General features: G+C 42.0%; 2 protein-coding genes across 2 annotated transcripts in view; both read right to left on the minus strand.

Moving 5' to 3' along the window:
• dbpa (D site albumin promoter binding protein a) overlaps window positions 1-10,066 on the minus strand; it is a 36,092-nt gene extending 26,026 nt beyond the window's left edge. Inside the window, exons 1-3 of the mRNA XM_005745194.1 lie at window positions 9,229-10,066; window positions 3,387-3,655; window positions 1,652-1,850 (exon numbers count right to left, since the gene is read on the minus strand). Of these exons, the coding sequence (XP_005745251.1) occupies window positions 1,652-1,850; window positions 3,387-3,655; window positions 9,229-9,424 (664 nt within the window). The 5' untranslated portion in view covers window positions 9,425-10,066. The remainder of the gene's footprint in view (window positions 1-1,651; window positions 1,851-3,386; window positions 3,656-9,228) is intronic.
• Window positions 10,067-15,577: 5,511 nt separating this feature from the next.
• The window catches only part of LOC102214740 (uncharacterized), a 13,769-nt gene continuing 3,044 nt past the window's right edge, over window positions 15,578-26,302 (minus strand). The window contains exon 3 of the mRNA XM_013913867.1: window positions 15,578-20,665. Coding sequence (XP_013769321.1) covers window positions 16,116-20,270 — 4,155 coding nt within the window. The 5' untranslated portion in view covers window positions 20,271-20,665 and the 3' untranslated portion in view covers window positions 15,578-16,115. The remainder of the gene's footprint in view (window positions 20,666-26,302) is intronic.

A 26,302-nucleotide genomic window follows, 5' to 3' on the forward strand; every position in this document is an offset into this window, starting at 1 on the left:
CGAGATCTCCCAAAAGTCCGTCTTAATTTTTTTTTCTCCCATGTCCCCTGCGGGGCTCCGTACATTCTGGTTAGTAGTATTTTGACTGGTAGGTTAAGTAAATAACCTCTGGACAACATATTAATTTGTGAAAATTGGTAAAAAATAAATAAATAAAATATGACTTTCTTAGTCATGAAAATCATCCATCCAGAGGTAATGATACAAAGTCTCCCTTTTTCTGACCAGGAGGGCAAAATTCAGCTAACCATTATACATGGTAAACAATATCTGACAAGCTAAATAGACTAAAAATAAAATAAAATAAAATAAAAGAGCTAAATGGATTAACAAGCAGCTTGCCAAAAATTGCAATACCTCTAGTGGCCACTTGAGGCAGGCTCCAAAGCGAGCCAGTCCTCATGGACACCCACGATAAAAAGTCCTGCTTTACAACAGAAGTAAAGATGTTTGCAGCCAGGTGGAAAATGCTTTTAGTGTCTGTGGATGGTGTTTGGCCTTCATAACAACTGTACAAGGGTTGAAATTTTTTATAACTCAACCTTTAAGTTTTTTCCAGACTTAACATTAGGAACAGGGTTGACCCTTAACTGCAGCTCTGAACAGTTTGTCATGCCTTTTGAAGCATTTTAATGCAATTATCTTCAAAATTACATGACTTGATATCTGGTTAATTTTTCACAACAGCTGATTCAAGAAGTCTGCTCTCTAGCTGTGGCTCATTAGATAATAGTATGCTATTTGTATGTTATTTAATTAGTAACATAATTAGTAACTTAATTATAACTAATTAGTAGCTTTAAATTTCGGTGATTTTACTCCCATTGACACCTATATATAACATCGAGCACCTAGCCATTCAATCTGCCTTTATAAACATTTGTGAAAGAAAGAGCCGAGCTCACTGGATTTGAACTGGTACTGTAAGACTCCACTGTTACAACAAGTCAGTTTGTGAACATTTCTTTCCTTCTAGATTATAAATGATCAACTCGTACTGCTATTATTGCAAAGTAGAAGCATTTAGAAGCACAACAACTCAGCCTCAAAGTTACAGAGCTACTGAGTGCTGAGATGTGAGGTGCATAAAAGTCTTAGCGGACTCAATAAGCGCACATCTGACATTAACATCATGATAAATGTTTGCCAGGAGCTTCATGGTATAGGCTCCCATGGCTGAACAGCTCCTGTAAGTGTAATGTAGGTAGCCCAGTTTGCACCAGTACAGTTTATAGGTGCTTGCTAACCAAACTTGCCAGATTTAGCTACTAACTTGCTTCTCCACCTTAAAAAAGACTTCAGACGGGAGTCATGGATGAACTAGCAGGAAGCATTATATTAATTTCCCATAATGCCCATTTTAATGGGTCAAAATGTATAAAACTGCTCAGCAGCAACATCACATTCAATAAAAAGGTGTTATAGATGAACCTGTGAATAATTTTGTAGCTCATTTTGCTAAATAATGTCACAGAAACTACTTTCCAAGGACCAACTGAGAACCTTCAAATGTCTATTTTATGCCTGACCATAACAAACAAAACCACAAAATATTCAGTTTACCATCACACTATAAAAAATAAATAACATACAATTCTCACACAAGAATTAACTAAATGTAAGGACTGTTTTAAAATTCCCAATCACTCACCATGTAGACACTCAGGTCCTCCCATCATGCTTTGCTGCTGTTGAGGTGGTGGCGGCTGTGGTTGTGGTTGGACGGTCTCCAATCCAAGCAGTGAAGAAGAAGAGGATGAGGAGGACATGGAGGAGGAAGAGGAGGAGCAGGGCGGAGGAGAGGTGGGAGGACACTGAGAACTCTGGTTAGGCACCGCAGACTGGGAGCTCTGGGAGGAGAACACAAACAAAAGCAGAAATTGTAATCAGAAGAAATTTGGCTTAAAGCGGGAGGAGCTAAAACAGCTTGTGTCAAATAGAAGATGAACAGAGGTGCTACACAAATACACAGGATAAGATGAATGTGAAATGAAAGTATGTGATATGAAAGTACTATTTTCAATGATGAATCATGCAGTGCTGCTCCAGCAGTGTCCAGGAATGGTTCTTTTGAAATCTCATTAGTGCTTTAAGGATTTCTTCAAATTAAAATAGTTCATTAGCTTATAACAGAGCAATGGCAGTATAAGGTTAGCTTAAAGTCCAAAGATTAATCTCACAGTGTAGTGCATGGCCCTATGATCGTGACTTATTCACAATTCAGAAGAAACAATGGGACTGATAGACATTAGCCAGCAAACTAAGCAGCTAGCAAGCTGTGCAGAGAAAGGTTAAAGGTGCACTTACATCATGCCAGCATGATTTAAACTTTAAAATCATGCTTCATGTTTGAAATATTCATTAATTATCTGAATTACAAAGTGCGTCCAAACGCTCACAGCAGGATCTTTTCCTACTTTTACATTGCATTTCAATATTTTTTACATTCCTTGCTAGTCTGTTGGACTGTTTCTATGTTATTCCAGTAGAGTTCTAATATATTACAAGGTTTAAGAAAAATGCTCTACAGATGCCACAGAAAGCAGAGATGATGTCGCTCTTTACATGATGTATTTTATTTCGCTCATTCCTCCTTTGGATGCAGCCGCAGGCTGTGAGCAGCTGCAGCTGCTAGTGAATCCGTGGCTATAATATGGTTACTGCTCAGACTACTGCAAATGCAAATAAGAAGAGGTGGATGGCAATGCATGCAGAGCCTGCACTGCAAGTGAACACTGCGAGTAGCTAAAAAATAAATAAACGGGAAAGCGTACGTAGTTTTAAAAAAACATAACCGTTGAAATCTCCAAAAAACAAACTGAATTGCAGTTAATTGACTTCCAGTGATCGTAGTGAAGGTCGTTTCAGTTTATCAACACAAGTCTCTGCAGTTCCCACCAGAATGAGTTGCAGAACGCCAAAGATGTTTTTCAGGTAAAAAAAATATATATGATAAGAGTAGTGAGAGACTGAACTGCTCCATTTGCCACCTTGGCTGCTGACAACAAATTAACACTGAAGGGTTACAGCGAGCTAAGAATGTTTATCTTGAAACTGAAGCCGCATTGTAACAAGAGCATTTCCACCTTATTAAAAAATCCTGGAAACACTCCTGCACTGCAAGCATTGAAGAATCAGCTGGCTCCTTTTGTGACAATGAAGACTAAACGATGACTGGCCAGATAACTGGTAAACTAGCACAGTTTAGCATTAGCTCACTCATCTGAGGTCTTCTCTTGAGGAAATGATGATGTTCCTGCAACTGTTTCATTAACATCTGTGCTGAATAAACATTAAATTGTCTTCTTCCACTATAACGTCTTTTGGTTTGGAAAAATTGAGGTATGATTCATAAACCTGTGGTTTTTGATCTCCATCTATTTTACCTGCGAGGGGATCTGGGCAGTAGCAGAGCTGGGCCCATTGCTGTGCATCCCCATCCCATTCTCAGTCAGGAACTCCTCCAAGTCCATGTACTGCAGCTGGAACAGGCCTCCATCACACGGCAGGGTCCTCTCCCACAGCAGCGGGCCTAGGAAGGCTGACTGTGAGTTGGGTCGCAGTGCGCCGGAGCCTGGGGTTCCTCCCACCCCATTTGCTCCACCGGCACTGACACCCAGAGAGTCTTCATCGGAGTCCAGAGGCTTGTCTTTGTCTGAAGAGAGAAGAGGATGAGATATCTTCCATTAAGCTGCTAACATTAGTTCTGTTGTTCCGTCTGCTCTGACTAAAGTATGCAATGAAACTCATTCATCCTTCTTTTTCAAGTGTTTGCAACGATAACTCATATTTGTTCAGCATCAGACAACAAACGTTTTCAGTGTTTTCTTTCAAAAATGGCTCAAACTACAAAACCCTAAAGTTCTCATCCACATATTTATGTAGTTTAATTGCAGTCCTTTGGTGGAATCTGTATCACAAAGAACTCTATATATTAGACACCTAAAAACTTATCTGTGCATGTGCTATTTTGCAGATGCACAGATAGGTTTGTGCATCTGCACAAACTTATCATGTTCTTCCCATGATGACTCAGCAATGGCAATAGAGCTCAGGACCCCTAAGCATCGTTTTTACTAGTGCAGCTGTGAAGGTTCATAACCTAAAACACTGCTTTCAGTTCCTTAATGTAAGCAAACAAGAATCTGGGAAACTACTGGTTTTTCCTTTGGGGGACTCAGACAGATTTTCTGGATTTCCACTGTTGCTAGCAGATGTTCAGGACACATCTTCTATTTCTATCTGCCAGACATTGTTTGTGAATGCAGATGAATCTTTAGAAAAACACTGAATCGTCATCATGCATTGGTTATTCAATGCAATTCAGTAATTACCAGCCCTCTTTTGTTCGCCACATAGACCTTTTAAATGCATACAACCAAAGCCTGCTCAAATATGTCTGGTCAATCGGACTACAAAGAGTCTCCGAACAAAACCCAGGAAACTTCCCAGAACACAAAACACAATCGAGGTTAACCTCCTGCCAGCCACTGTATCACTGACAAACCACTGAGGGGTAGGGTTAGGCTGTTCTTCAGCTACGTGTTTTTAAAGACTAATTTCAGAAACTAGACAACATTATCTTCCATGCATTTAAACGTCTTTTATATGATTTCCATCTGAGAGGTAAAAGAGGTAAAAACAAATCCATATAGATGGACCACTGGGAGCCTGAACTTAACCCTAACCAAGTCACTGGTGATCGAATGGATGTTAAGAGGTTAATCAAACACAAGTGACAGCAAAAGTAAGCAGAAAACCAACCAAAACAGTGCAAAATGCAAAAATCCCTAACACCACCCACAGTTTCCTGGTTTAAAGACCCGTCTCTCTCTCTACCATAAGTGGTATCATCCAGTTCAGAGCAACAATGTCACGTGCTCCAGCTGGCAGCTTCTGAGGAAACATCAGAATGGTTTCTTTAAGATAAGAATCGCTTATCCTGAGCTGAACACTGCATCCTAAACAGTTTAACATGGATACAGGTAGTATTAAGGGGTGTCCACACAGGAAGAGACATGGATGTATCACTGAATGTCAATGTCTGGGAGCGAAAGATAAAGTTGATATGACTGGCTGAAAAACACATGATAGCGTCACCTACACCCCTGGTGACCTGCCGTCAGCTACAAAGCAATGGCTTCATGCTTATTTCAAAAGAATCCTTTGAGAATTTGAAGTAACATCTGATCGATATACAGCCTGAGGTTGGTTTCTTGTGCAATTCAGCTCACTGCGGCTCAAAGAGGATCAGACTGACATGACTTTTGCTTCACAAAGCATGAAAATAATTTTAAAAAGAGAAGCCACACAAGCCAACAAAGACCCAACAAAGGCTTGTGCCACTGCCTGGCACACATGTCCTTATCACCCTATAAAGCACTTAGCCACAATCATTAAAAGGCACCTATAAATAAATTGAGCGACCTTGCACTCTGACCTCATCGTGAAAGTCCGATGGAAAGATTAACCATCAATAAACCATCACCAGAAAAAAGGGATTGTTAAAAGAACAGGAAATAAAGGGAAGCACTTCATGGAAATATAGACAATGATAGCTTTGTACTCTGCCCCTTTGGTTATATTGTTCAAAAGGATTACATTGCCAAAAGCCCATATTGAGGAAGTGGCACGCTGAAGAATAAAGCCCCATAAAACAGCACTAAAAGAGCATATTTAACAGAGCTGGAATGACACAGAGACAGACTGTGAGTTGTGAAGAAAAGTGAGAGGCTGGGGAGAGTATCAGTGAGGCTGGAAACTTATATTTAAACGGATTAAAGTATATAAAGACGTGAGAGATCACAGCAGTGGATGGACAGATAGGTACTCAGAAGGTGGGAGGAGTAGAAAATAATCTGTCTCTGGCAGTATCTTAATCATCTGGCTGCCAGTGTAGTAAGTTTAGCTACAACCAGAGCACAAAACTCACAATCTTTGCTTTCTGGAGACTGTTTGGTTCTGTAGTTTAAGATGCTTCAAAGCTAATGTTCGTGATTTTAAAATAAAAAGAGCAAAAAAAGAGAGATGCAAAATAAACTTAAGAAGAAGACAAATAAGTGAAGTATCCCAGAAACAACATTCAGGTGGAACATTTGCAGCCTGATTTATGGCTATTCCTTACGTTTGGTGGTGCAATCACCATAGCAACAACAACCAATCACTAACAAGGCAAGCTAAGCGAGTTTTCATCGGCCTGCCTGTTGTGAAATTTGTTCGTAGATAGCGGGCTGATTATTCACCACAATGATCGATTTCTCCAAAGTGTTGATGCCAAACTGCAAAAGCAGCCACCTCACGCTCTCTGTATATTTACTTGACCTGATTTGACTAGTCTGTGTGTGTTAGCCCTGTGACAGTCTGGTGACTTGTCCACTGTGTACCCTGCCTCACGCCCTGTGACAGCTGGGATAGGCTGCATGCCAGCACAACTCTGAAGTGGATAAGCAGTTAAGAAAATGAGATGAATGGATGGATGATGTGACTGGTAGCAGTGGTGTCGGTAATTGCAAAGTTGAACTTTTCTCAACTTTTCAGGGCGACCAACGTGAAGGAAAGAACTCACAATTCTATTTGGCGGTACATATTGTCATTCAAAATAAATGAGAATCCGGCCTAAATGCCTCCAGGTCACTTAAATTTTTCCAGGAAAAACAGCTCCTTTACAGTTAGTTGATTTTGCAACTGATCTAAAGCCGACGGAGAAGCAAATTGGAACGTCCTTTTTCCAAATCTAATCCAAGCTTTAGGGACAGACAAAAGAAAAAAAGTCTTGGGATCAAAGTCAATGACTTCTTATACTTTTTTGACAGATGTAGGTCAGTAAGTGAGATTGGAGCAGGCCGAGAGCTTCCTAATAAGAAATAAAAGGGCAAAGCAACCATCCAACCTGAGCATACAATATGCAACAATGCATAAGCTTTAAGGTTTGCAGTGACTATCAGGCTTTGTGACAGACAGTATCTAGCACATGAAAGCATTGCAAAAACACATAAAGGTGGTAGCAGCAGATCTTTTTCTTGCATTAAAATAAACATGGTATACTCTCAAGTATATACTCAGTTCAGCTGAGTCAAACTAGCCACAGTGTCGAGCAGACACTTCTAAGATATCACAGGAGCTTAAGTGAAGTAATTCAAGTGCAAAGGAAAATGAAAAGATAATCTAAAAGCAACAGAGGGCAAAGTCATTAAAAGACATGGGGAAATCCCTTTTCTGTAAAGCAGCGTGAGGAGGACCAGAGGGCGAATGGATGGGAGGAATAAGTGGAAGTGACACAGCTTAATCAAAGTGACACTTTGAACTCAAGTGGACAAGTCATTAAAATCTGACAGACTGCGAACTGACCCGCAGCACAGCAGAGAGGAGAGGAAACGTGGCAGTGGAGGCTTGGAAGAAGAGATGATCCATGCAAATAGGAGTGAAATGTGCAAAAAGAAGAGAGAGAGAGAGATTTACAAGGGGAGGAAGAGGAGGAGGATGCAAATAAATGGCTTTGGAAAAAAAATAAGTCTGGGTGATGAGAGTAAAAGATGAAGACAGAGAGGAAGGGAGACAAAAACCTGAGAAAATATAAATCAGCGGAGGGGCCACTGTTGTGAAGCGAGTGGAAGACGAGAAGAGAGCAAGACAGGAAAGTGTGAGAGGGAAAACTCAAAGACATGCAATACAGAGAGAGAGAGAGAGGGAGGGAGATGTGCTACATAGAGTGGGTGTTTGTGAAGGCGTCAAACAAAGCTAGCCGGGGGGGGGACACAGCAGCAAGGCAAAGGGCTGCATTGTGGAAGGGGAACAGCAGCTAAATCAGGGGCAAAAACATCTTCTTTATGCCCCTGAATGCCTCTCCTCTCATTAGGAGGATACTGTACTGAGCTGCTTTCTGACTCCATGGAGAGACTGTCAACTGTGTTCACCATCATCTCCTCCTCCTCTTCCTGCCCCACAGAAAGGAGCTGTAGTGGCACCAAAAAGCCACCAGGGGCCAACAACATGCAGGGAGCCACTGGACAGTGCCATTCCTTTGCCCCCCGACCCCTCTCTGTGAATGTGTGTGTTCAGTTGTATCCACACTCATGAGGCACTGACTCTTGACAACCTTCTGTTCTTGTGAGGACATGTTTTTTATCTCTTCGTGTTAAATAAATGTGTTTTAATTGAGGTTTAACTTAATTTACTGGTACTCAGCGGAAGAGAAACAATGCAAATCGCTGCCTCGCAAGTGTGCGTATGCGTGTGACAGCAGCTGACTGGGAGTTATAATATCCCCACAGCAAGAGAGAGGAAGGAGAAGCAGGCTGGTTAATATTTGTTGTGGCAGCTGGAGGATGGGAAATAACTCAATCCCACTCAGTAACCTTTATTTAAACAAACCAAACGACTGCTGCTTCTGCTGCTTTGGCTGGATTTTTGATGGCATCCACTCCAGATTGTGTTTCTTTTTTTACACCCTCTTCTTCCCTCCTCCTCTTCCTCCTCCTCCTCCTCATCTAGATCATTTCACTTCACCACCACCAAATGCAAAAGGGAAGCGTTTAATATAAAAATGCAGCAGGCCAGAAGGAGGAAAGCTTGCAAAGAAAACAATGTCCATGTGAGTGTGTGTTGGATAAGCAGGGCCTCCTCTGTGTTTTACAATCACACCTACCCACTCAGTCACATGCACACACACACGTTCACACACTCATGAATAATCCCTGTGACATTTCTGCAAAGAATATAAGCTACTGTTTATTGTTTGTTTTTCAAATCAGAGCTGCAGCCCTTTATTTCTTTCAATATCTCTTAATTATCTTCTTCTTCTTTTTTAATCCTCATGACAGCACCTGGTAATGTGTCCAAAACCCTAATATAATCAGCTTAAAATCAAGCAGCCATTTTTCCACATATGAAAATGTGGGGAACAAAGGCCAAATCTGGCTTTTTCAGTTGAGTAAAGGGATTGAAAACGTGGCCCAATAAGTCCTTAATCACAAATTTACAGATAAATTTTGCAAATGTGTGCGAAAAGCTTTGTAAATAAAGTTTATCTTTACTCTCCTTTAGTGCACTTAATGTGGACATTTCCTATATGCATCACACATACATAATACAGGCCTATACTGCGCTTGCAATACAATGAAATTGGCCTCTGTACGGCTGAGGTATTTCCCTAGTGGCCCTTTAAGGAGTTTGTTCCTATTGGATCCCTTACTCACACGCGCAGAAAAGCGTACACGTGCCCACACTCACCCTTCATCTCGCAACAGTCCTTGGGGCCTCTCTGGTCTGCCTTGATTGGCACCTGAAGCAGAGACTTCAGGTTGGTCATAGAGGTCAGGTGTCCACCTTGGGGGCCGCTTCCAGCCGGGTTGCTGGCCCCAAACTGAGGGCTTGTGGCCCCGGCAGGGAGATCCGGTGGTAGGAGCTGGGTGAGAGGCCTTGACATAACTTCTCGGGGGGAATAAGAGGAGGAGGAGGAGGACAGGAGGAGGTGAGGGTAGGAGGAAGTGGAGTGGGGCAACCTGCAAGAGACCGTAAGATCAAAATAATCCACTTAGTGATGCTAATTGACGGGCGCGCCTTCAAAAGGTGCGCGGACAGGTGACGCGTGTGCGCTCAGGGTGTCCACCTGATTGTCGCCAGTCCCATGCAAGAAAATGTGCGAAAGAAAAAAAACGAAACAAAAAAGAAAAAAGAGGGAGGATTTATATCCAAAATGGCACCATGTTGACCGAGTCTAATTCATCCTCCAGGAGTAGCTGTCAGTCGGTTAGTTGGTCGGTCGATCGCTCGGTGAGTCCAGAGGGAGCTATAAACAATATTAAGAGAGCAGAAATAAAGGCAGTAGAAACAGCGGAGTACAGTCGAGTCGCGGCGGTGGGAAGTCTCCAAGACAGAAAAGAGCGAAGAACAAAAAGAGGGGCGAAAAAATGACAAGATGACGGAAATAAAGAGATCCCCAGGAAAAAATAATAATATCCAGTAGTATGAGAGACGGATAGATGGGGCTGATGGCTCTTATTTTCCTCTCTCTCCCTCTCTCTCCCTCTCTGCCAGTCAGCTGGAACCAACACGGGCCGCTCGTGTGACGTCACCGCTCACGGGGGAAAGGCGCTTGGGGGCGTGGATCGTTTGCATACAGCGGCAACGCCCACACAGCCCAATTGACCACGCCTCTCCCTCCCGTGTACTCAGAGTCTCGGCGCTGCATTTATGACTAGTTTAAAATTTGGTAAATGTGAACTTCAAATTATTTTGCTCTTTCTCCTTTGTTTTTTTCAGGGAAACTGAACAAAACGTTTAATCTCATGACAAAAAATAAGTCCTGTACCCGATGTTGACATTCCCATGTATAATAGAGGTCCTTCTGGTCGTCCAAAAACAAAAAACTATTGGGACTGCAGTCAAGAAATTAAATGAATGTCTATGACTGACAGTTAATGTGGTTACTAATTAAGAAATGTTGAAAATGTTTCTGATTAAACGATCACACAATGTTAAAAATGTTAAAAAGCAAGGATGCAGCTCAAGGATAAATTATATTATTTTGCTATCAGCTTACAATACATGCTAGGTTCAAGCTGAACAAAATAAACCAAAAAAAAGGGAAAAACGCAAAACAATTAAGTTAAAGTGCAAACATAAAACATGAAGGCCTAACAATGTAAATGCATAAAATAAAACACAAGCTAAAACGATGGCAGCTAGAAAATATAATATAAAATAAACTTTTATAGAAGAAAATATGTTAAATTTCATAAAAGTATGAAAACAACAGATAAAAAATATGGTAAATGTTATTAAAAAATTAAGCAAAATAACATTTATTTAATAAAAAGAATAAGAAAATAATGTTATAAAAATGTAAAATTACAAGATTACTAAAACGCTACCGCTTCTCGTGAATGCAACACACGTTGACACTAAAACGTGACGCCTCCATGAAGTTTCAGCCAATAGCGGCCGCATGTGATAATTCCTGGATGGCCCGTGAACACGCCTCGCCCCGCCCCTCTTCTCTCACGCTGTCACTTAAACAGCGAAAGCAGAGCCCGCCGCGTGTGTGTGTGTGTACTAAAATGAGATGCAGCTCCTGAAACGTCAGGATGTTTACCTTTTCCACTTCCTTATCTGAGCAATAAGGGAAAATACGATTACTTTTACCCCGAGTTCAAACGCGAACAAACACAAACGGTCTTACCATTTCCTCCACACTAAAAACATATACACGCTATTCTTTTTAACAAAAGAGACACTTAAATAAAGGCCCGCTCTATTATACTGGCAGTACACCGAAACCATTAATTTATAACTGTTTCCTTGAATATTGTGAGTATGTTTTAACTCATACATAAACTGTTTGCTGCGAGGCTTCAAAATAATATAATAAAAGTCATTGAATTGTCTCAATAAAATCTGATAAAACCACCCGATGAGCAGCGCCTCGTCTGTTTTCTCCCTGTTGGATGTCCCTATCTGACTCTCGCGCTCTCAACAACAAGCACATGGACCCGGCACGCGCCGACTGTTGCCTACCGGCGACTGTGCAGCGCTGCTATTGGCTGAATCTAGGTCACTCGCTGCGGCTCTCAGCGCTCTATTGGCTAAAAATAGGTCACAGTCTCCGCCCACAGATTTCCCCATGCCATGGCCGCGTGAGAGCACGGTTGGAGGGAAGGAGGGGGGTGTTTATGTTTCACTTCTGAAGGATCCATTAAAGATCATATTTACCTTTTCATCGTAAATGTTCCGAAGGCACAGACAAACTAAGGCAAAGTAAACAAAAAATACAGCAAGGACTTCATAAAACAAAGACAACGTTAATAAAACGGATAAACAGCAAATAAACAATAAATGATCCAAAAGCTCTTAATTTTGTTTACACTTTAAAACCATTTTTAGCATTTCAGTGATTTTTTACTACAATGAAGTATTTTTGCTGATTATTAATTATTAATATTTCCGTCATATTTTGAGTGTTTTGTTTTGTATGCTTTTTAGTTACATGTTTGAACTTTTTTCCTATGTTACCAGACAGATAAAGTTGAGTTCTAAATCTACATCAGTGGATTTCATACCAGTCTGTATGAAATTCTTAATTTTTCTTATTCTTCGATCATCTGTCTCTATCTCACCCCACCCCTATAGTTCTCCTCTGTCACACCAGCACATCTGCATGTCCTCCACTAGATCCATGAACCTCCTCTGTGGTCTTTGTCAACACCTTGTTGTCCAGTATTTCCACTATCTCTCCTCTGCACATGTCCGAACCATCTCAGACTCACTTCACTAACTTTGTCTCCAAACCTCTAAAGCTAACTTGTTCTTAACTCCACTTAAGATACCACCTGCAACTTGGCTTCCTGTCTTTAGTGTGAAAGAAGCAAAAACATTTTTATTATCATCTTCTTTTTTTATCCAGGCAAAAGTCAAGTTAGCAGACACGTAACAATTAAAAAAACCATATGTGTGATTTTGGCCTTTAGAAAAGAACCCAAATGTTTTGGCAAGCATTAAATCATTATAATAAACTACATAAAAAGCGGGCTATAATAATACTATTATTGCTATTAAAGAGCTCTTTTCGATGTGAAACATACCTCAAAATACTGGTGTACTTTATTTTGTCTTCTAAAACAAAGTCATTTCTGTTTAAATGTTAGCCATACGCTAGCATTGCAAACCAAACTAGCAGAAGTCATTATTACAACATCCTGTAAATGAACGAAAAATGCAACTGGTTTAAAACGTGACTTCTGCTGCTGTCATTCATGGTTCCTGGAAGCGCCTACACATCTTATGTTATGATGATATAGTGATGTTACACATACATGACAGGAATGTGTGAATAGTAAGAAGCCAAAATAATCTGCCTCACACACAGACACACACAGAGCAGCTGAGTGCGTGCACGCTGGCACGGATCAGCAAAAAGTGTGAAACAACAGCTTGACTCCACTAATGTGTGATCTGAGTTTCATGAGGCGTTTCGAATCAAAATTATTTTCCCTTCACCCCTTCCTCCAACACTTGGGACTCAGCCATGTTTTAAAGGATATTTAAATGCTGCCATCTAGTGACTGGTTGTTGGTATTGCAACAACTTAAAAAAAACACACCCCACTTCCCACTGGTCTTTTTTTAAGGGTTTACACCTAATAATTCATTCTAAGATTTTGTGACGTGCAGAGGATTTGAGAGCGGGAAGATCAGCTGAGTGTGCATGAAAGAGCACACCTGTCTGCGTGTTTCGGGTGTTTAAGGCTAGCTTTGTCACAGCTGTATGTGAGTCGGGTGCTCAGCTTGTGCCAGGCTGTTTTCATAGTGTTTTCTCACAGGCAGCATGAGAGAGATACCACTTCACGGTCCCTGCAGGAAGAAAGTGTGGATAAAAATATCCTTAATCCGCTAATTGTCTAAAACAAACTTTGAGGGGATGGAAGGTTTTTTTGTCTTTGTGCGAGAAACATGATGGACGCCCACTTAAGTCCTATGCTGGACCTTGAGCGTGGGGTTAGGGTTATAGCTGAGAAGCTTAATGGCAACTGTGACATATTTAATGCTGGAAAAACAAACTTTAACAGCATGTTTTAAGTTGTGGAATATTACTCTAAAAGAAAAAAGAAGAGGAAAGTTATTTTAGATATATTCACTGTCAGTTATGTAATTTCACTATTGCACATATGAAGTTAATTTAAGATAAAATGCCATACCACAAAGCTTAAATAATCTCTGTTTCTTGAACAACCACAGCTACTAGATCTCAATCCAGCAGTACCTTTGGGATGTATTGGAACAGCAAATTCTCATTGTAGATGTGCAGCTGTGCGATGCTATCATGTTACTGTGGACAAAAAATCTCTTGAATGTTTCCTTGATGAATCTATGCTATGAAGAATTAAGGCAGTTCTGAAGGCAAAACAAGGGTCCAGCCCAGTACAGTAAAAGTGCAACTAATGAAGTGACTGCAGAGTGTATGTTTTCAGTTGTGGACTTCATGGTTCAAAGATGTGACTAATTAAAAAACCATTGTCATGTTTTGGGGGAAAACCATGGCAGTGAATGTCTTCTCATGTAACTAATCGTTTCCTCAATGCTATCTACATCTCTCCAACTTCATTTGGATTCAACTGCAGGTAAACTTGTTGAAAGATGTTGAAAGCTCAGTTTTATCAGTACAATGTTGTCATGTGAGGGAGATCAGTTAATCATGTAAAATGATGCACTTTCCTTTATGCTCCATTTACTATCAAATAACCAACATTTCAGGAACATTTAAAATATACATCCTATAACATGTCACTTAACTAAAAAGAGATGAGTGCATGAAACAGAAGATTTAAGACAACAATCAATGTTTCAGATTTTTTTTTATTCGATTTGAGGGTTTTCAACAACTCACTTTTAGGCAATGAAAAGGATAGTAATTTAGTAATAATATTACATGTTTTAGTTTTACAGGTAAAAGAAAACACACATCTGGACAGGACCTAAGTAATGAACTATGTGTACACGCTTCTGTTACAAAAATGGGGCATCAAGTGTGGCAATGAGGGAGTAGGTAAAAGGGGGCTCAAGGAGGAGGGGGGAGGATATCACATCGATACATATACTCATCCCGCTGTTTTACAAAGTCAGACCCTGACTCGTTCCCTCCCACCCAAACATTAGCAACAATGATAAAAGAAATGATACTCGGTGTAAGGAAAAAAAAAAAAATCAATATATAATAAAATATAATACGAATTGTACAGTACACTTCGGTTATTTCTCTTCTTCCTTTTCAAATCCTGAACACACTAACAGCTCCTGTTCTCACTCTCTGTTCACGCTTCTTCAAAAACATCATAAAGTAGTGTACATTAAAAACAAGATCAACACTTTGTTTGTCCCGTCTCCCTTCAGTCTCTTTAGACAAACAAACCCTTTATTGTCCCAAGAAGCTCATTAAAAATGACAATAGTGTCACATCAGGATTTCTTTTTTCCATTAAAGATAAATTTATCTTGAGGGCAAATTTCATCTCAGTATAAAAAGAGAGTTCTTCCACGGGGGCAACAAATAAACACAGACCAAGAGACAGACACGCTACTGTTTACCGGCGAATAATGTGAACGCAAACTAGAACTAAAAAAATAGAGATGCACCGATATTTGGAGGGATATCAGTACACAAGAAGGCATTTACTGATATTTGTGTGTTGTGTTGCGTTACTTTTGTGCTGGCTGAGTGTGATGAAGAACAGAAGACTTTAACGGAACTTTATGCGAATCTCTGTTGGAAAAACAATTTGAAACTTTCCAAAATGTAATAAATAAAAAGTGATTGTATATCTAAAAGATTTTATATCTAAAAGTCACTTATTAAAGTTATTAAAGTGGCTTTTAGTACTTTCCTCTATCGCCACAAGATGGTGCAGTGAGTCCATGTAACCTGGCAACCCATTACAAACATCCACCCATCCGTCCACTTGAGAAAATATCAAAAGTTAACTGAAAACACCAACCGATAAAACTGTGCCCCCTGGTGGTCAAACCTGGCAGAACATAATTACAGGGGAAAAAATAAAAATAAACTTTTGTTTCATAGTTGAGCTGTGTAATAAATAAAAATAAACACTAAAATATATATAGGTATAAATCTGCATTTCTTTTGGTCAAATTGTTTAATATCGGTGCATCCCTACTACCGGAGATACATCCCCTCTACAAAAGGCATCCAATCCACATTTATGCCCAAACACTGATGACCGGGGATTTAAAAAAAAACAAAAAAAACAGAAACATGATGGACAGGAAGCCGAATCTGTTTTTAATAACAGATGCTACTAAAGTCATGTGGTCTTGAGTTCCTTCACCTTTGGGGAAGAGGAAACAGCCTGTGATGGTGGTTCTGATTTTGGGCCTTTTGAAGTCCACTTTAATTTATCGACCACCGTTGCTGTGGTAAGTTAGAATTGTACACAGGAGGAAGGCTCGAGGTTATTACTGTAGTTACACTAAACCCCATACTTCCACCTTTTTTTTTTCTTTTTTGTTAAAAACTTGCTAGCTCTTGCTTGCTTCTTGGATTATTTAAAAAAAATAAACATCAAAAACAATCTAATCTAAAAAAAAACCAAAAAAAAAAAAACATTGTTTACTGACTGTAGTCAGTCAGAACCGTTGATCTCTCAGGCTGGACCAGACCTGGGACTGGCAGCTGGACTGGTGAATGTTCATCATCTGACGATGGAGATCTCATCAGTCCCCAGCTCCCACCCCCACTGCTGGTGGTCGCCCGGCAGCAGAACTTGTGGCGGGCGAGTAGCCGCGGGTTCCAAAAACTGTGTCGGCATTTGTGGCATTGGAATGCAGCTTGTTTAAGATGCTGGCCCCTGTGTTTCAAGGCTTTGTATAACGAACTGGTGCGCCTCTCACACACCTGGCACCGCAGACGGGCGTGGCGGCCTGAGTTCCTAGGTGGGTGCCTAATGGCGTGATGGACCAGCAGAGAACCCTGCTTGGCATACATGGTGCTTGGGCAGATGGGGCAAGGGAAGCGTTTGATGGGGACGTCCATCGATGTAAGCCCCGTGACCCTGACGGCGCCACCGCACCATGACTTCACCTTCATTACACTGCCCTTTATCCTCAACTGTGCCAGGAGCTTATTTTTGTTGAGCTGAGCCTGTAGTCTGCCCCTCTTCTTTCTCAGAATCATCAGCTTCCTGCGCGTGTCTTTACTCAGGGGCACGCCCACCAGCTTTCCGTCCCTCATGATGCTGTGGATCACTACTCGCCGTTTTTTCTTCCGGTGCTTTCTTGTCTGCCCATGACGCTTTTGGTAGTTTTTTGGGCGGTAGTAAAAAGGGTGCGGGTGTTGCTGCTGTTGTTGTTGTTGCTGTTGCTGCTGCTGTTGTGGTGGGGGTGGCGGAGGAGGAGGTGGTGGTGGTGGCGGCGGCGGCGGCGGTTGTTGTTGTTGTTGTGGGTTTGGTTGTTGTCCAGATGTCCCCTGTGGCATGTGGGAGGAAGCAGCGTAGTTGGGAGCTGAATTAGAATCGTAGAAGAGCGGGGAGTATCCAGAGGGTTGGTTCTGATTCACGCGCTGACCGTTGCGGTCAATGCCATGCTGAGACAGCTTGTGCCGCACTAAGCTGTTAGAATAAGCAAAGGCTTTGCCACACACTTCACAGCGAAAAGACTTCTCCAGCCCCACCCTGCCGCCATGGACAGTCTGCTGATGTGCTGTCAGGTGGAAATAGTGACGGAAGGATTTCCAGCAAACGGTGCAGGTGTAAAGCCTCTGTGATGGCGTGCCAGACGTTGGAGACTTTTCTCCTTGAGAGCAGGAGGAGAAGAAGTCAGAGTTCCCTGTGTTGGCGACTTGGCTGATGGCGGCAGCAGCACCTTTTATTCTCCTCCCCTGGTTGTCGATTTCTCCTCTTCTGTGCAGCTTCCCGTGTCTCACGAGGCTCTGAGCGTAGGCGAACATCTTCCCGCAAAGATTGCACTTGTAGTTCTTTTGACCCGAGTGTACAGTCAGATGCTTGGTGAGGTGGAAAGGCTCACGGAACATCTTGCCACAGACGTCACACGCGTGAGGCTTTTCCCCTGTGTGGACACGGTTGTGGCGCCTCAGAGTCTCCGCCCTCCTGAAGCGTTTGCCACATATCTGACATCCGTACGGCCTTTCCGATCCGTCGCCTGGCGGTGCTGGGCTCCTCCTCCTCCTGACGATGGTATTGGGATCCCTTTTCTCTCTGGGCTTCCGCGGCCTCCTGGGCTTTGTGTGCGGCTGGCTGGGGTGGGTCAGCGGCATGGTGGAACCATTCAGGGTGGAGGTGGATGACGGTCCACCTAGGTTACCAAACCCCAACCCCCCCAATAGGCCTCCAATGATATCCCTCCTCTCTCCTTCCCGGCTTTCTGTGTTTATATCGCACGAGGCGGCGGCTGCAGCAGCGATGGCTGACATTGCACTGCTGGTGACCTCATCTTCTGAATCATCCAATAGGGAAGAAAGTGGAAGGTGCGGCTGTTGTTGCTGTTGATGGTGGTGATGTTGCTGACTTTGTGGGTGGGGGTGAAGAGTTGGGGCTAAAGGGGCCTTCCGGAGGGTCTGGTTGGTCATTTCATTGGCTAATGTGCTTTCTGGGGGATACAGAGATGAAGGCTGGGATCGTCTGTAGTCGTCGACACCGCTGCTGTTGTAGGACGACTGGCTCTGGTAGCGATTTCTGGAATAATCTGTTGCATATTTGTCACTGGCCATCGCTGCCCCATCACTTGAAATCCCTACACTGTCACTTCTACTTTCCATTTTACTGCTGCTAGGGTTGGAATTTGCACTCCCTGCACTGCTGGCCCTGTTTTTTGAACTGCGTGGAGGTTTGCCACAAGCACCTGAAGCGGCATGGTTCAGGAGAGAGGTGCTCTCACGAAAACAACGCCCACATGCCGGGCAGCGGAAAGGTTTCTCGTCGTGGATCTTCTCATGTCTCGTAAGTGACTCTCGACGGTTGAAGGACTTTTGGCAGATGCTGCAGACAAAAGGCCGGTTTTCTGAATGGGTGACACTGTGCTGGATGAGGTGACCTCTCTTTTTAAATCTCTTCCCACACTCGCCGCAACAGAATATCCTCTCCGGGCTGGGAGAGTTACAGTCTGACTTCCTGCTTTGGCTTTCTGGTGTCAACCCATGGCTGCGGAGATGCCTTCGTAGGCTCGAAAGGTGGGTGAAGGTTTTACCACACTCACCACAGTGGTAAAGGGGTTCTGGTTCTGTCTGGCCTGATGAGATGCTGTTATGATTTTCTTGGGATTTTGACAGCTGTTGGTTTCCGTTGGCAACGAGCACAGAGGTGGGATTTGAGGAGGTGGGAACAGATGAGGAGGAGGACACAGTGGAGGATGACTGTTGCTGCTGCGAGGACGGTGAGAGGAGAGAGGAATGCTGCGGTTCACTTCCGATTCCACTTAGCCTGACGCCCCCAGACCCTCCTCCTCCTACGAGGCCCGATGAGGAGCTCTGACTGTGCCCACTCGAGCTGCTGTTGTGGCAGTTGCTAACACTACTGCTGCTGTGACTGTGGCTGCTACTGTCCGTTTTCCTCTGGGGCAGATAACCCGCCATTGCCTTCTTTCTCCTGCTACCCCCACTCGATCCTGACGTAGACGAGCTGTCTACAGACTTTGCTCCATCATCTTTAGAGAGGGACAGGTGCAGGGGCAGCGGGAGGGGGAGGCCAGCCTCTTGCTGCATTAGCGATGCTATCTGGTTAGAGGAGAGGACAGGAATGCCTTGGAAATCAAAACCGCCCAGTGGGGCCGGCTGCGGGGCTGGGTGAAGAGGGTGCGGGTGGTGAGTGTGGCTGTGTGGATGAGATAAGGCGTGTGGGGTGAGTTGCTGCTGTTGCTGCTGAGGCTGTGGAGCTGTGTGGCTGTGGGAGGAGTGGAGTGCAGGAGGGGCAGCCAGTGCTGAGTTTGACTCTGAGGCGCCTTGCCCGAGGCCCAAACCTAGGTGGTTGTGAGTGCCCTGCTGGACAAGGAACTGCTCTAGGCTGCTGCTGGTGGGAACACCAGACAGGAAGTACTGATTAGCAGCAAGCATGCAGCTGAACTGCTGGTGGAGACTGCGAGGATCGGACTGGCCAACTAAGGGGACCGCAGTGCTACCAGAGGGGTTGTTGGAGCCGGAAGCAGAGGTGGAGGGTGAGGGTGAGGAGGAAGAAGGGCCAGAAGAGGGCTGGGGCACAGAGAGACCTGGATGGAGCGGGGGAGGCGGGGGTGCAGGTGTGACAACCCCCCCAATGACTCCTGCGCTTCCTCCACTGCTGCTCCCACCAAAGTCGAAACGTCCCATCCCAGAGTGGAGCTGCTCCTGAGCCAGCGCTGCCTCAGCAGGGTGAAAAGGCCGCAGAAACTGGGGGTACCCCGACGAGGAGCTCCCGCTGCCACTGCTGCTACTGCTGCTCATCTTACTCGACTTCCTGGAGCTGTGAGACGACGTGGACGACTGGCTCTGGTGGGAGATGGATGGAGGAGGAGCACTCATTTTGGCAAACAATGATGAGGAGTCTGCAAAAGCATTGCTCCGTGAGGTTTGGAGGGACCCAAGGCCGAGGCCCGACAAGAGGCTTCCAGATGTGTCACCACAGGGTTGGTGTTGTTGTTGCAGCTGCTGCTGGTGCTGCAGCTGCACTTGCTGTTGGTGGCTCAGTTGTCGTTCTAATCCAAGGCCTTTGAACTGGTGGGCTTGGTGTCCACTTAGCATTTCTAAAATGTCCATGGGGTACTTGCTGAACTGAAACATCTCCCAATGCAGCTGTGACAATGCACTCAGGGGTGGCACAACCCGTTTGCAGCTGCTGGAAACAGCAGTGAGCCCTTATCAAACCTGCGGCGGTCTGATTTTCACAAGTAGTCCTGCTAACGTCCAACAGGCCACGATAATCCACCGAGAGCCTGATTTTCCTTACATGAATGTGTCGCTAAAGAGCGAAGCGTCAAATGCTTCTTTAAAAAAAAAAAGAAAAGAAAAAATGTCATAAATATACTAAACTATAATAAAAAAGAAAACAGAGTCTGTAGTGTTTCTTTAGAATGTTCCATAGCAGTCCCATAAAGTGGAGTGTGTCCGTTATTTCTGTGCAGGCTGAACCATTGTTTCACTGGCCTTCCATCCAGTCAAGGAGATCTTCGAGGAGCCTGAACAAAAACAAACAAAAAGAATAATGTCAGTAATTCTGTATAAATTAAACAATAACAACATATTGTTTTTCCTGCCCTCAGTGCCTCTCCCTTAGCAATTACAGTGTGGAACTTGATACAGCTAGGACAAACAAATTTTCGCAGGTATCAGTCTCTTGCTTCAGAACTGATTATTTGCACTCATGTTACCCTGATGATAGTTTTTTGGCAGTGAAGAGATGACCTGTTTGTTTCTGTAGCTCTAGTTTTTAGTGTTTTTAGAAAAGCAGACCAATTTTACTGTGTAAAAACCAGGTCACTGGCTTCCTGTTTTATCCACTCAAGAGGATCAAAGCAGCTGTTCTACAATTATTTTTGCACAACTCTGGAAATCTTGGAAAGCGTACTGCATTCAATGTTTATTCAACCAGGTAAACTTTTCTTCAGCTGGTTTTCTAATCTCATCAAGCTCGAACCCAGTGAACCTAAAGCTCCGCAGCTGCTGTAACTTTGAGTTTCTCAGGAGATGATTTCCTTTAAATCCTTGTTGTGGCCAAGCTGTGAAACCAGATTGTAATTTGTTTCTGTTGTAGTGTGAGAAAGCAGTTCCAATCACAGTGTTTAGTTAAAAAAAAAAAATCATTACTGGCAGGCAGAAAAGCGATAAGCCAAACATGGAAATCCAGAGAAATAAATGTAAGCAGGATAGAAATCATCAATCCTCAATGGTTCCTGTCTGTGTTGCAGATAAACATTACAGTCAAATAATCAGCATTACAACTGAAATCGGAGAGGAAATGAACAAGAAGCCATTTTGATTACTGACCATTCCAATTATTTATTAATCAAGAACTCAAAGCCTTTGTCTGGTTGAAGCAGAGTCTTCTCTATTTGAGCTAAATATAAAAATAAAAATATGGCACATTTGGAGAGATCACGTAGACAAAGAGTCACATCATTCCCTATTCAAACTTTAAGACCTAAACATTTTCACAGAACAAGAGCAAATTCGTTGCAGTTGGTACCAGAAGTAAATGTGTTTACATGTTCCAAAATATCACTTGTGGGTCAACAGGAGCTGATTATGAGCGTTTTGTTTCAGAAATCAATTCTTATGTGACTTGACTGCTTCAATTCCTGTTGATGTACTTTTAAAAGTTTCTCAGTCTTGCATCTCTTTTCCTGCCTCAGCATTGTTAACTTCTACTTCCTCTCTCTTCTGTTTATGACAGTGTAAGTATGTGTGTTAAGAGAAAATGTAATACAAAAACCCTTAAATCCGTAATATGAATTAATAATTCTGCCTAGACACAGTAATATTTACTTCAATCAAATATTAGGACATATTCCAGTTATGTGTCAGCCTGCAATTTTTTTTAAAATAAAATTTAATACTATAAGAGGAACCGTACCATTTCGCAATTTAGAGACACCAGTAAGGGTGACAAATTCCCTGAATTGTCACCCTTACTGGGACTCACTGGGAATTCAGGGAATTCAGAGATGGCTCCTGTCCACCTCTTGCTGGATAAAATGACTTCCAACACATACAAATGCACACACACAAAAGGCCCATCTCTCTCTCTCTCTCTCTGTATGGAGTGACGTGATACTGATGTAATACTGTAAACTCTAAGGAATGCAATACGTCACAAAATACACAACATAGTACTGTACAATTCAGACTAGAACTGCTCCATTATAGCAAAAATTGCAATCCTAATTATTTTGTGACATTATTTAGTGTGATTTCTGTCTTGTTAAAGCGGATTTCCTCTCACATTAAATACAACTCAAAATGAAAACATATACAAAAACATATGAAGGTAGTGGAAGACAGGTTTGTCCGATAGGTTATGCCCAGGCTAGTGAGCATTTTTGATTGTGAAATCTGTCTGGCAAGGACGACTGCCAGTCCTTGTAGACCCAGAGCTGTGGGATGTTTGTGGGTTCAAACAGGGAATGAAGAGAGGCCCAGGCACCACTGAACTCTAGACATTTGCATGGAAGCCACAGGGATAGAAACAGAGAGCCGAAGTCAATAATCTAACAACATTTCCAGAAGCAGACTGGATTAGAGACCCTTGGAGACAAAGGCATCTGCAAAGAAGAGTCAAAGATCCTTCCACAGCCTCACCTTCAGAAAGCTTTTACAACTTTCACTTCTTCTAGATGGATTTAGTTTCCATCATATCTTAGTCCACTCTGATCTAAACTGTGAGTGAGTTTGAGGTTTTAGGGTGGGCACTGATGCAAAAAAAGGGGGGTGGGGGCTTGATTTACAACAAGGGAGAAGGAGAGATTCTGAAAAATGAACACAAACACAAAGACTGAAAATGAACCAAGCAAGCACTTGTCTGATATTTGAATTTTGCATGTGCAACATGACAGCCTAAAAGAAGCACTTGACTTGAAGTAAATTACAGCAAATAAATCAATAACCTACTGATATGCTTTCCTTTAAAAAGGAGAAAACATATTTTAGCTCCATAAAAACAAAGGAAGAGGACAAAGTGCACTCGCTCATATTCATTTATCTCAAAAAACACAAATGAAAATATTTGAGGCTGTATCGTTTGAAACACCAGTTTACTTCATTCTTCAACTTAATACTGCCAAAAACATCAGCAAAATGACACTCCTGTCATAATCTAACAATAATGACACCCTCTTTAATTTAACTAATGATGCTTCTTGCGTTCACTGCATGCAACAACCCGCCATCATTTCAACCTCTCCAAAACATCAGCCTAAATAATTCAAGTCGCTACTTCTCCTGTGTCAGCATCGCATTTTCTGTCCGATACTTCATTTTGTTTTGGGGGGTTTTAAAACTAGGGTCAAATCTGCTTTTATTTCTGACCTTTTTCTAGCTCTGCAGTGAGCGCTCGATGTGAATGAGACTCCCCTGAGACAGAAACCACAGAAGCCAAACGTCTTTATATGCGCTGTCACATCTGTGTACAGTCAGATATAAAACCAGGAAGGATTTTGTATGTTTGTCTGTACAGACAAAGCATAATGATCATGCATTCAGTTTAGCTGCATGCAAATTGTGAAATTAAGAAAACAGTCATTAACAGTCTAACAGTCTAAGCCAAAAAAAAAAAAAAAAAAAAAAAAAAAAAGCGCCGAGGTAGGTCTGCTCTATTATAGAAAAAAAAAAAAAATACTTGGGGGGGGGGGGGGTGTTCTCACAGCTAAGGAACACATAACAAAGCCAATTCCAATCCCATGCCAGTTCACATAAAGCCTAGAATGCACAACGAATACGATGAAATTTAAAAACATGCTCAATGTATTTACAACAGTGGAAAATATCACACAAAGCTACAAACAATAATGAGACTTATTAGTAAAATAAATCTAATTTTGGTCCTTAAAATGTTTTTGGTAGCGATCACTCTCCCAAAGGGAGGCTCTTTGTTAAACCCCAATCTTGCCTCCCCACCCAAACAGAAACTGGGCCGATGGTCTTTGGGTTTCTGTGTTCAGCACAATATATGAAGATTACCCAGCTGCAAGCTATGCAAATGATAGCAATGTAAAAAACTACAGCAATTCAACCCTGGGTTGCAGGCAAGAGTATACAGTTGTTTTGGTCTTTACCATCATTTCAGTTAGAGGTGGGAATCACCATACATCCCACGATACGATATTATTGCAATTTTTAAAAAAAATACTTTGCGATATTCAGATTCTGTACATAAAGGTAAACTTTATCAATATTCATTTTATCTGATATCAAAGTCTCACACTCAGTCTCTCATTTCAGTCAGTTTTATTGTTGACAAACTGAACGGTTTGTATTACAGTCTAGTCCAACTTAACTGAATGCAACCATCTGGTACAATTATAGCTATTCTGAACTATGCAATTTATGAAAACTATGCAGCCCATTCAGCAACTGAAGAATTTGAAAGTAAATTAAAACAAAATATAATTTTACATTAAATAAAAAAAGTTTAAAACTTAAAATAAAACATGTTTATTGCTGCCAAAAAAAAGTTAAACACATTTGGACAGTGAAGGATTCTTGCTCAGAAAAAGGATCAACATGCTCTGAAGTCAGAGTTCCAGTCCACAAAAACTTTTTTGTAACAAAATATCGATTTCTGCTGTCCCTGTATCGATAAATTATTAGCAAACAAAATATCACGATACTACACAGTATCGATTTTTTCCCCCACCCCTAATTTCAGTGATATATCATTGCAGGAGCTCAGATTCAGAGCTGCAACAATTTGAAAAGATGAGAGTATCCAGTTAAAATTAAATACATAAATAAAATAGCAAATCCAGCAAGCGTTGCTTGTCAGTATAAATTGTGATAAAACTGTTGTAACAACAGTTGGTGTGCAGCACAACCAATGCAGTGTCCATAATCCAGGTATAAGTGTGTGCCATTTCTTTTTGAAGACTGTAATTGGGTGGCTAAAAGTGTCGGCATGCATTTCAGCCACTTGTACGCTCAATTAGATTTTTACTGTCACCCCACTCAGTATCCAGCCAGAGGCAAAGGTCGGAGTTGAGAATGTTCCTGGTAACTAATTTACTAGTCATATAAATGACAGAAACAAGGGACAGATGTCTAAGTGAGCTGCAACCACAATGGTGTCGTAAATAAAATAATACGTTTAACCAACTAGTATTTTGGACACCAACTAGCAACAGCAGCAATGTTTAAATGTCACACTGACCATTAACAAAACATAAGTCCTATTTTATCCATTTATGGAAAATAACAGGCACTTGGGGCAGGGATAGCTCAGTAGGTAGAGTGGTGGCCCCATGATCGGAAGGTCGAGGGTTCGAATCCACTGAACGGCTACCCTGAGGTACCGTCCCTACACACTGCTCCCCAAAATAAATAGGAAAAGCTAGTTTACTTACTTTAAATAAAGATTTCTAAATCCACATTAGCTTATAGTGTTCATTAGTCAATTTATATTTTGTTCAAAATAAAAACAAACCTCTGGTTAATAGGAGCAGAGAATATACCATTTTCTTTCACATTTTAACTATGCACACAGGTGGTTTGATGAAGGCCTTTTACATTCATAAGGACAAATTCTTACTGAATGTAAGAACTTGAGCAACATGCTTTAGCGGCTCCACTCAATCAGTTATGTTACACTAAAATATTTTAAAAACGACCTGTATCTGGGGTGAATACTATGAAGCAAGCTCAACGTAGTCAGGATTTCTCTGTTATTTGGTTCAACAACAGCTAAAACCCAGGTCAGAGATAACAGGTATCCCACTGGTGGTTATCAGATTTGTATGTCAACACAGGCTTTCCAGGCTCTGTGCACTTGTGGTGGACGCTCATTTCACTCTTATTCTGCACAAAACTCAGAGGAACATACAATAGAGAGCTATAAACAATGTAAAGCATAAAATGCCATAATGGTGCTGCAGAAAAAAAAAAAAAAAAAAAAAAAAAAAAGGCAACAGCAACCACAACTAGAGCTGCTCGATTATGGCAAAAATGATAATCACGATTATTTTCACTGAAATTGAGATCACGATTATTTGACGATATTTATTTAACCCTTTAAGACCTACTATAGAACCAAGTCCACCAGAGCTTATATATTTTTTTTTACATGTTGTAGTGCCATTTGTGGGAGCATTTCAAGTTGCTATACATCA

Source organism: Pundamilia nyererei, unplaced genomic scaffold (assembly GCF_000239375.1).
Source record: "Pundamilia nyererei isolate P.nyererei 1_Seehausen unplaced genomic scaffold, PunNye1.0 scaffold00155, whole genome shotgun sequence".
Lineage (NCBI taxonomy): Eukaryota > Metazoa > Chordata > Actinopteri > Cichliformes > Cichlidae > Pundamilia > Pundamilia nyererei.